The following is an 11,729-nucleotide window of genomic DNA, read 5'->3' as shown; positions in this document are numbered from 1 at the left end:
TTAAGACACCTGCTGATGTTGCTGGCTCTCGGCCAGATACTTAATGAGATTGTCCAGCTCCATCTCTCCCACTAGGGCCCTGGTATTCACACGGCAGCCCGTTAGCCGCATGCGACTCATCAGGGTAAGCTGCTGGCAGGCGGCTGGAGTCTGTTGACATGGAGCGTCAGCAGGCACGGCGTCCTGCAGCTCCCACTGGCTGTGGTTCACTGTTCCCCGCCAATGGGGCTACAGGGAGCAGCAACCAGCACATCCATGCAGCCCGCACTGCTCCCCACAGCCCAGTCGCTGCTTCTCACAGCTTCCATGCAATAGGTCCCATGGCCCACCACTGGCTTAGGCTGATGAGTCGCATGCAGCCCGCGGGCCTCCATGTGAATACCAGGGCACCAGGGATATCTTAAGTGTGGCATTCACAGGACCCCTTACTGCCAGGGTCGGGTCGCTGCCGGCATTATCCACCAAATATAGTGGATTAAAGTTAGTCCCTCCCCCTCTGCGTAAGTGGGAAGCCACTCCAGCTCATTACATTACTGGGCATCACCCACAGTTTGGGAAATAGCCAGACAACCCACAGCCTTTGGCTCTGGGCAGAAGTCTGGGCAGAGCAGAAATCAGTTAGGGTCTCTAGCCTCCAATCGGGGCAAACGGTTATGAGTCCAAGCCCTTTGTCAGGGCTCAGTAGCTGTCAGTTGTAAGCCCCAAGCCTTCAGTCTGGACAGGCAGTATAGGGTGTATGGCTTGGGCCTGTACTCAGGGTTGAGGAGCAAACAAACAGTTAGTAGCCCCAAGTCCTTAATCAGGAATGGTCAGCAAAAATTCTATGGGCCAGGCCTGTATTCGGGGCCAAAAAAACAAGAGAGTCGGGCATCCTAGTGCTGGCAGATGGCTGACAATCTCAGCCTCCTTGGCCTAGAGTGGGAGGAAGGTAGGGGTAGGAGGACGTGGGCCCTCCAGACTCCACTGCATCCCAGCCCAGGGACCTAATAGTGGAGGAGAAGTCCGCCCCCTGGTCAGCAGGGAATCCAGGCAAAATATGCTGACAGCGTCTCTGGCTGCAATACAACCAGTCTAGAGTTGGCTGCCATGGGCCACTTCTTCCCCTTCTGTCAGTGGGTTCCTGGATCTGTAGGCGGTCCTCTGGTTCATCTGGGTAGAAGGCCAGAGACAGTCCCAGCAAATTCTCGGTGTCTCTGTCAGTGGGTGGATCCCGCAGGTCAGGCCAGTCCTTAGCTCAGAGAGTGTAACCTGCAATATCCCAGATAGGGAGCTGGCAGGCAGTGTCTGTTTCCTTCGGCAGCTGCCGCCCAACTGAGCTTCAGAACCCATCATTTATACTTCCTGTTCTGCCCCTCTTACTGTGGGGGGGGGGGGCGAACATGGCCTGGCTCCATCAGCCATAGTTCACAGATGTGTCCCTCCCCCTCTGGCTCAGTGGGAAGACACTATGTTTCACTCTAAATATATCAGGGGTAATCTGAAATTGTTTCAAAACTATTTCTTTGAATGTACCATAATCTAAAGCACACTCAATTGGCATTTTATTGAATATATCCAGAGCTTTACCAGTTAAGTTTGCAACTAAAGGGGGGCATCTTCTGGTCATCAGGAATCTTATGAATATCACACAGACTCTCAAAGGCAGTGAAGTATTCAGCAATATCACCTGCCTCATTGTATGCAGGACACAGCTGCTCTTATTTGTGGATTTTGGGAGAGGTGGAAATCAGTGGAGTGGGAAGTTTCTGATTCTGCATTTCCAGATTTTCCAATTGGTGTTTCCTCTCTCCCTTTTTCTCCTTAATTTATTGTTGTTCTAGTTCCATAACCCTCCTGTGTTCAGCGTCCTCTCTGGCAGCCTCTGCCTGCTTTAGCTCCAAACTTCTCCTATTTTTCATTTTCTTTTTCTGCTGCCTGCAATCTGAACAGTTCCAATTTTACAGTTGTTTTACTGTTTTCACTCATCTTGCTGCTTTCCACCCCCCCCGACCCCCATCCCTTCCCCAAAATAAGCAAAGAGAAAATGGCAAACTGGTAACCTCTTTGACTGATCTCGAGGCAGCACACATTAAGTCTCACTTAAAATCTCTGCACCAGTGTATGAAGTGGAAATCTCACTCAGGGCAAGAAGCTGTGCATTTCACCCTGCATGTTGTGCCCCTGTGACAGTATTCCTGGGGTGCAAGCTGGTACTCGGGTACTGCTGAGCTCTCTGGCATACAAAGCATCCCCTCTCACACTGTGATAATGTGACATGCTGAAGACCCCTCCAGGTCCTGCACTCACACAGACATTCATAGGTAGGGACAAACTCAGCTGAGCTACCTGAGTGCTTTCTCTAACCACTCATGAATCCATAATAGAGAGGCTCCAGGCAATTCTCCCCAGCTCGCCAGCCTCAGACCCCGGAGATGTACTGTGTTGCTCTGGACAGAAGGATGACCAGGGTAAGTATATAACCCAGTCTTCCAGTCCCTCAATGTGGATAGAAGAATGTATTAGCCCTGTTCCTTAGGAGATTTCCCTTTACATTTCAAACAACATACCATTTTAAGTAAAAAATATAAGAGATTTATTAACTAGAGAAAGATGGATTTTAAGTGATTAGTATGACCTCAGGAAAATCCATTAGGTGGGAATAAACTTATTCCATAGTCCATTGTATTCATCCACCTTATTTTTTTCACTGAAAACTCTAAGTTTCCCACTAACAGCTCACATGGCATATTTTGTAGAAGCTTTGCTGCAATTATATAACAGTGGTGACTCTGAGGGAGCCAGGGGGTTGCTTTGGGCTACAGATTGTCACATCAATCGATGTACACAACGAGACAGCGGCAGCGGCACAGGAGCCGACATACAGAGCTGGAAACAGGGGCGTTTGAATGGGAGTTTGCGAGGGGAGTTTGGGGGGAAGACTAGGAGAACCAGGCAGAGGAACAGACAGGCTGGTGAAGGGAGTGGGTGGTGGTCTGGCAGTGTTGTGGTGCTCGCTGGGGGGTTTGTGTTGCTTTGGGTGGTGGTGTTTGGTGTGGTTTGTGTTTCCCGGGCTAACAGGACTTAGGTGGGAAGGCGATGACAGACACAGAGGCAGCAGTGGGCGTGACCCAAGCAGTGGAAGACACAATGAGGATGACTGGATGTGGAAGCTGTGGCATGTACATGATCCTGGAGTGGGGACCTGAAACGTGTTTCGTCTGCATGAAGTGCCGCCTGATAGAGCAGATGGAAGGAAAGATCCGAGGATTGGAGATGCAGGTGGAAAGTCTGGTTGAGTTTAGAAGGGGGTTCGAGCAGATGATGGAGCAAAGGCATGAGAAGGCTGAGAGGAAAAGCTCAGACTTGCAGGTGGAAGCAGGACCAGAGAACTCTGAGGGGAGACTGCTGGGTGAGGAAAGTGGACAGTGGAAGCGTGTGACTAAGAGAACCAGGCAGAGGAAAAGACAGGCCAGTGAAGGAGAAACAGAGCTCAGGAACAGGTTTGCGGAGTTGGAAAATGAAGAAGGGGCACAGCAGGTGGTCACTGAAGGTGAGAGGGCAAGGAAGAAGAGCAGCTAGTCCTATAGGAAGAGGGGAAGAGTCATTGGAGATAACAACACCAAATATGAGCCCAGGAGGATATGGGATGGGTAGCGGAGGATTGCAAGGGAAAATAGGAATTGAGAGGACTTGCAGCCAGAGGGAACAGGGGATAGACTGTAGAATTGCACCATCACCAGGAAAAGGCAGGTCTACATGATTGGGGACTCATTACTGAGAAGAATAGACAGGCCTGTAACCAGAGCTGATCCAGAGAACAGAAGGGTGTGCTGTCTGCCGGGTGCTAAGATATGGGATGTGAACCTGAGGCTGAAGAGGATCCTAAGGGGAGAGGGAAAGAATCCACTGATCATCCTTCCTGGGAACAAATGATGCGGCTAGATTCTCACTGGAATGTACCAAGGGAGACTATGCTAGGCTGGTGAAGATGCTTTAGGAAATTGAGGCTCAGGTGATCTTCATTAGGATTCTGCCTGTTCCTAGAGAAGGGCAACAAAGGTGTGACAAGATTATGATGCTCAACAGATGGCTCAGGCAGTGTTGCTATAAGGAGGGCTTTGGGATGTATGGCCACTGGGAGGCATTCATGGACAGAGGACTGTTCTCTCAGGATGGACTTCACCTGAGTAGGGAGGGAAATAGACTTCTAGGATGGAGGCCTGCACAACTGATTAAGAGAGCTTTAAACTAGGAATTTGGAGGAGATGGTTGGGAGATGTCGAGGTAATCCCCACGCCGGATTTTAACATTGAGAGGGAAGAAAATGAAGTAAGAAAGGATACAGCTGTGGGTAGGAGAATGGACATAAGGAGGAAGGGCAGTGTGGATACCAGTCTAATAGGTTATACTGGCTGTAGAATGACCGTGCCTAATTGGGTAAAGAATGTGAGTGAAGCCAAACAGCAAAAATTAAGATGTTTGTACACCAGTGCGAGGAGCCTAGGTAACAAAATAGAGGAACTAGAGCTACTGGTGCAGAAAGTGAAACCAGGTATTATAAGGATAATAGAAACATGGTGGAATAGTAATCATGACTGGAGTTGAGGTATTGAAGGGTATGTGCTGTTTAGGAAAGACAGAAATAAAGGCAAAGGTGGTGGAGTAGCATTGTCTATCAATGGGGAGGTAGACTGTAAAGAAATAAGAAGCGATGGAATGGATAAGACAGAGTCCGTCTGGGCAAAAACCACATTGGGGAAGAAAGCTACTAGAGCCGCCCCTGCGATAGTGCTTGGGGTCTGCTGTAGACCGCCGGGATACGATCTGGATATGGATAGAGACCTCTTTAAGTGTTTTAATGAAGTAAATACTAATGGGAATTGTGTGATCATGGGAGACTTTAACTTCCCAGGTACAGACTGGAGGACAAGTGCTAGTAATAATAATAGGGCTCAGATTTTCCTGGATACGGTAGCTGATGGATTCCTTCACCAAGTAGTTGCTGAATCGACTAGATGGGATGCCATTTTAGATTTGGTTTTGGTGAGTAGTGAGGACCTCATAGAAGAAATGCTTGTAGGGGACAACCTTGGTTCGAGCGATCATGAGCTAATTCAGTTCAAACTAAATGGAACGATAAACAAACATAGATCTGTGACTAGGGTTTTTGATTTCAAAGGGGCTAACTTTAAAAAATTAAGGAAATTAGTTCGGAAAGTGGATTGGACTGAAGAACTTGTGGATCTAAAGGCAGAGGAGGCCTGGAATTACTTCAAGTCAAAGTTGCAGAAGCTATCGGAAGCCTGCATCCCAAGAAAGGGGAAAAAATTCATAGGCAGGCATTGTAGACCAAGGTGGATGAGCAAGCATCTCAGAGAGGTGATGAAGAAAAAGCAGAAAGCCTAGAAGGAGTGGAAGATGGGAGGGATCAGCAAGGAAAGCTACCTTATTGAGGTCAGAACATGTAGGGATAAAGTGAAAAAGGCTAAAAGCCATGTAGAGTTGGACTTGCAAAGGGAAGAAAACAAGGAAAGAAGTGGGACCGCTAAACACTGAGGATGGAGTGGAGGTTAAGGATAATCTAGGCATGGCCCAATATCTAAACAAATACAAGGCACTGGTGAGACCTCTTCTGGAATACTGTGTGCAGTTCTGGTCTCCCATGTTTAAGAAGGATGAATTCAAACTGGAACGGGTACAGAGAAGGGCTACTATGATGATCCGAGGAATTGAAAACCTGTCTTATGAAAGGAGACTCAAAGAGCTTGGCTTGTTTTGCCTAACTAAAGGAAGGTTGAGGAGAGATACGATTGCTCTGTATAAATATATCAGAGGGATAAATACCGGAGAGGGACAGGAATTATTTAAGCTCAGTACCAATGTGGACACAAGAACAAATGGATATAAACTGGCCATCAGGAAGTTTAGTCTTGAAATTAGACAAAGGTTTCTAACCTTCGGAGGAGTGAAGCTCTGGAACAGCCTTCCAAGGGGAGCTGTGGGGGCAAAAGACATATCTGGCTTCAAGACTAAGCTTGATAAGTTTATGGAGGTGATGATATGATGGGATAGCCTAATTTTGGCAATTAATTGATCTTTGACTATTAGCGGTAAATATGTGGTAAATATGACCAATGACCTGTGATGGGATGTTAGATGGGGTGGGATCTGAGTTACTACAGAGAATTCTTTCCTGGGTGTCTGGCTGGTGAATCTTGCCCATATGCTCAGGGTTTGGCTGACCGCCATATTTGGGTCAAGAAGGAGTTTTCCTCCAGGACAGATTGGCAGAGTCCCTGGGTTTTTTTCGCCTTCCTCTGCAGCGTGGGGCATGGGTCACTTGCTGGAGGACTCTCTGCACCTTGAAGTCTTTAAACCATGATTTGAGGACTTCAGTAGCTCAGACATAGGTTAGGGGTTTGTTACAGGAACAGAGTGGGTGGGCGGGATTCTGTGGCCTATGTTGTGCAGGAGGTCAGATGAGATGATCATAATGCTTCGTTCTCACCTTAAAGTCTATGATTCTATCTCTCTGAGACCTAATGTTGTATTTTTATATCAGACAAACATCCATGTCCTGAAAAAGACTCGGTGCTGGTCTGTACCACAGGGGAAAAGCAAGCCAAGGTACAGAGCAAAGGAAAATGAAATAGTGTTTTCCCCATTACCCATCAAACATGCAATATGTGACCCCTGAAAATGTCCCTCTGTAATGGGTTGTGGACTCACCACCATGACACCTCCTGCTGGCCATTCTGGGAATTAGCACCTGAGGAAGGTGCACTGTTGGAAGGAGCTATCTCGCCCGCCAACACTTCCTCCCTCTCTGTCACTCTTGGATGTGTGTCACTCCGTGGACCATTGCATATGTTTCTGGGCATGGTCCTCCAGCTGTGCCCTGCTCCGCTGTTTCCCCCCTTCCAGGGGTGACCCACCAGTCTTCAGACCCACTATCTGTCAGTGGGAAACTACAGTCTTAGGTTTATCCACATTCTGCAGTGGCCAGCTGCAGTCCCTAGTGGCCACTCCCCTCAGTGGCAGGTGGAGGCAAGGGGGAGACCCGGGCCATCCCACTACTCCTGGTCCTGACCCAGGAACCCTCGAGGCGGAAAAACATGTCTCCTTCAACCACCATCACCCATTTCCCTGGGCCACTTCTCCGTAGCCCTAGCACCTTTTCTGCCCCTCTTTCAAGGCTTCAGTCTGTCAACCAGTCAGGATGGAGCTCCCTCTTGCTCTCCTGACCCTGCCTAGCATGGGTCTGTCTGAGGTGCTCCTCTTGGCACCCAGTCCTTCTCCCTTGCGCTCCAGGGAGCGACTGCCTCTGCTCTGTAGAGCAGCCCTTCATATATGGTCCTCCCTAGCCCTGATTGGCTGCCCTAACAACCTTCCCCTGTTACCTGGGGTTCTTTCAACCCAAAGCTCTTGGTAACTTTTACTCTTTGTGAGGTGGTGTCAGGAAATAAATCAGGGGAGACACGGCCGTCCAATCAATAGATAGCTGGCACAAACAGGACAACACAAGAGTGCTTTCACTTAAAGCTAAACTTTATTTAGTCTCAAGAACTTACACACATCCGCAACAAGTTAGTAAAACACCCCCAATCCTCGATAATTGCCGAAGCTGAGTGTGGCTCTCGAGTGTCACAGTGACAGGATTCTGGTGGCCAAACTTCCATCTCCCGTTGGGGAACACAAGATGCATCCAGAGGGAGAGTCCCACTACCTCAAACTTTCCCCTCCTTATTTATAGATTAGTAATACAATGATGTCACTTAAAGAAAACTTGTTAAGCAAGCAGTTTCAACAGTCAAACAGGAGGTTTCCTTCTGATTATTGATTAACCATGTGTGTTTTTTTCCCCAGAGTTTGCAGCCTTGGACAGACACATTCTCGAGGGCACATCCTGTTCTTTTAAAATGCATGTATCACCAACTTCAACAAAATTCTTATCAGGAAGAATGTGGGGTCAAGCTGCCCTTTCTGTGGTACCCTAAGCCCCCTCCCCTCCTGCCTTTGTTCAGTTTTATGGCCTGCTCACTTGGCTGCTTTTAGCAATAAGCCATAGTGGTTTCAGGCACTTTACTGGTTTACCAAAATCTCACCATACAACCCCCTCTGGTTGACTGAAAAAGCCCTCTTCTGATTGTCTGGGTTCTGTACAGCCTCCCTGTCATAAATACAAAGGGAAGGGTGACCACCTTTCTTTATACAGTGCTATAAAATCCCTCCTGGCCAGAGGCAAAATCCTTTTACCTGTAAAGGGTTAAGAAGCTCAGGTAACCTGGCTGGCACCTGACCCAAAATGACCAATGAGGGATCAAGATACTTTCAAATCTGGAGGGGGGAACAGACTTTTGTCTGCCTGTGGGATACCTTTGCTGGGAACAGATCGAGGATGCAAGCCCTCCAACTCCTGTAAAGTTAGTAAGTAATCTAGCGAGAAAATGCGTTAGGTTTTCTTTGTTTTGGCTTGTGAAATTCGCTGTGCTGGAGGGAATGTGTATTCCTGTTTTTGTGTCTTTTTGAAACTTAAGGTTTTGCCTACAGGGATTCTCTATATTTTGAATCTGACAACCTGTAAGATTATCTTCCATTCTGATCTTACAGAGTTGTTCTCTTATCTTTTTTTGTTCTTCTAATAAAGTTCTGTTTTTTAAGAATCTGATTGTGGTTTTAGGGTCTTAAAAATCCAAGGCTGGTCTGTGCTCATCTTGTGTATTGTTAAGCCTCCCCAGGAAAGGTGGTGTCAGGGCTTGAGGGGATATTTTAGGGAAATAGGAACTCCAGGTGGTCCTTTCCCTGTTCTTTGTCTAATTCACTTGGTGGTGGCACCATTTTACCTAATCCAAGGGCAAAGACTTTGTTCCTTGGGGAAGTTTTAACCTAAGATGGTAGAAATAAGCTTAGGGGGTCTTTCATGTGGGTCCCCACATATGTACCCTAGAGTTCAGAGTGAGGAAGGAACCCTGACACTCCCTAAGGCTGTTTTCACCCTTCTTCTAACCGTGTGGGGCAGCCACCTCACCACACCCTCTCATTTTCATTGTTCCTTGTTTCCTGCTGCCATGAAATACATGCTCACAAAGACTGTGGAAGGCAACAGGGCAGCAGCTGCTGCTATATAAGTGCTCACATCTTTCAAGCAGCCGCCAAGCAGCAATCCCTCCAGACAGGTCCATACTGAGCTGGTTGCAATTTGTAGCTTCAGGCTGCTTGATGGCAATGGCCAATGACTTACTTTTACCTGGATTCATAACCACACTAATGCACACTGCTTCTTGCCCAGTGGGAGGTGTATATGTGGGGCAGTTCATTTATAAAGGAAAGGCAGAAATGAACCTAAATGCATGGAATGAAGGGAAGGTTTGTGATTTTCTCTTTTCTGAGAGGAAGGTGTATTCCTGTTTTTTCTTTTTGTAACTTTAAAGTTTGGCTGAGAGGAAAATCCTCTGTGTTTTTGAATCTGATTGCCCTGTTACATTATCCCGCATTCTAATTTTACATAGGTGTTTCTTTTACTTTTCTTTTTAATAAAGTTCTGTTTTCTTTAAAAATCTGATTGGGGTTTTTTAGTGTCCTAAAAAACCCAAGGTTGGTCTGTGCTCATCTTGTTTATTCTCAAGCCTCCCCAGGAAAGGGGGTGTAGGGCTTGGGGGATATTAGGGAGGAGTAGGGACTCCAAGTGGTCCTTTCCCTGAGTTTTGTCTAATCACTTGGTGGTGGCAGCATTACCAATTCCAAGGCACAAGGGAGAAGTTGTGCCTTGGGGAGTTTATAACCTAAGCTGGTAGAAATAAGCTTAGGGGGTCTTTCATGCATGTCCCCACATCTGTACCCTAGAGTTCAGAGTGTGGAGAGAACCCTGACTGGTCCTGTTTTGAGTGAAGAGCCGGAGCAGCCTGTCCCGGATCTGTTTGGTCCTCACCCCATAGATGATGGGGTTTAGCATGGGGGGCATCAAGAGGTACACATTGGCAATGAGAACATGGAAATGCAGGGGCACATGCTGGTAAAACCGGTAAGTGAGAGAGAAGAAGAGACCTGGGATGTAAAAGACTAAGGTGGCACAGAGGTGGGAGATGCAGGTCCCAAAAGTCTTGAGACGGGCATCCTTTGTGGGCAGGCTGAAGATGGCCCTGAGGAGCAGGATATAGGATATGACAATAAAAATCACATCCAGACCCATCACACAGAATTGCACAAAGAGGCCATAGTAACTACTGACTTGGGTGTCGGCGCAGGCCAGCTTCGCCACGGCCATGTGGGCGCAGTACGGCTGGGGGATGATGCTGGTTCTGCAATATGGCCACTGCCTCAACAGGAAGGGATAGGGCAGTATGAATATGTCACTGCGCAGCACGACGATCAGGCCAATCTTGGTCACCCTGGGGTTTGTCAGGATGGTGGAATGTCTCAGGGGATGGCAGATGGCCACGTAACGATCCAGAGCCATGGCCACGAAGATCCCAGACTCCATCACTGAGAAGCAGTGAAGAAAGTACAGCTGAGTAAGGCAGGCACTGAAACTGATCTCCCTGGAATTGAACCAGAAGTTTGACAGCATTTTGGGCAGGATGGACGTGGACAGGACCAGGTCACTGACGGCTAGCATGCAGAGGAAATAGTACATGGGCCTATGGAGGCTCGGCTCCGTCTTCACAATGAACAGGATGGTGAAGTTCCCCAGGATGGCTATTACATACATGGCACAGAAGGGGATGGAGATCCAGACATGGGCTGCCTCCAGGCCAGGGATGCCCATTAGGATGAAGGTGGAGGGGTTGGTGAAGTCGGTTGTGTTGGAATCTGACATGGAGTAGAGAGGAAGTGTCGAACACTGAGGCACGACAGTGTCTCCTGCATGTACCGTATGTTTCACTGAATTCCTGTATTTGCCCAGAGTCAAGGGAGATGGTCACAGTACAAATGCCTGGATGGAGAGACAATGTTAATATGAGACACTACATGCACTACTGGAGGCTGTTCTCATGGGGGAAGCAGATTGGTCGCTCTTCCCACACTGAAAAATGATATTTTCATTATTTAGAGATATGAATTATGAACAAATGACCCTACTTATGCCAATTCCATATTTTATGTTGCTCCATGAGTCAATAATGTGTTGTGATGTGGGAAACATTAATAGGCACCAGCAGGAAGTAAATGTGTGTGGCTATTGGTTATCCATTATTGTTCCTTAATGCAATGAAAGCCAGGCTAGAAAGCGCATGCTGTAGGGAGTTCCACATTCACCCGGTGGCTCGAAATCTGAGTGTAGACAAAAAGCAAACCTTTGTTAAGGCATGTCCCCGGGGACGCTTCCCAACTAGAATAGACCTCAGGGAAAAGACCACAGTGTCAGTTAGAGCTGTTCCATGGCTGCACCTCCTCATTTGCAACAGTGGCCAAAACAAAGACTATCTTGGGATACATAAGGAATGGGATGGAGAATAACCTGCTCTGGACACGCCCTCAGTTTTTGTCACCCAGTGTCCATAAAGGATATAGCTGATATAAAAGGGGTCCTTTGTGGACAGACTGAAAAGTCGAGAACTGTTTACTTTAGAGAAGAGCCAAAGAAGGGAGATATGATAGAGGAGAGGATAATAAAGAATTGAAATTATTACACTGAAATGGACAAAGAGAGAAAGTTCCATTCTGGTACTATCTATCGACACTTTGTGCTTCAAAAGGGCTAATTCCAGGAAGCCAAGGCAAATTATCAGCAGAATTGATTGGGAGGACAA

At 47.5% G+C, this 11,729-nt stretch overlaps 1 protein-coding gene across 1 annotated transcript; it reads right to left on the bottom strand.

Annotated features, from left to right (window-relative positions):
* On the bottom strand, positions 1 to 10,795 carry LOC102939330 (olfactory receptor 52R1). The gene is made up of 2 exons (XM_037889680.1): positions 9,818 to 10,795; positions 1 to 228 (listed from the first exon to the last, which is right to left on the bottom strand). The coding sequence occupies exons 1-2, from the start codon at positions 10,793 to 10,795 to the stop codon at positions 1 to 3; spliced, it is 1,206 nt and encodes a 401-aa protein (XP_037745608.1).
* Positions 10,796 to 11,729: the final 934 nt, after the last annotated feature.

Source organism: Chelonia mydas, chromosome 1 (assembly GCF_015237465.2).
Source record: "Chelonia mydas isolate rCheMyd1 chromosome 1, rCheMyd1.pri.v2, whole genome shotgun sequence".
Taxonomy (NCBI): domain Eukaryota; kingdom Metazoa; phylum Chordata; order Testudines; family Cheloniidae; genus Chelonia; species Chelonia mydas.
This window is presented reverse-complemented; position numbering and strand designations above follow the sequence as displayed.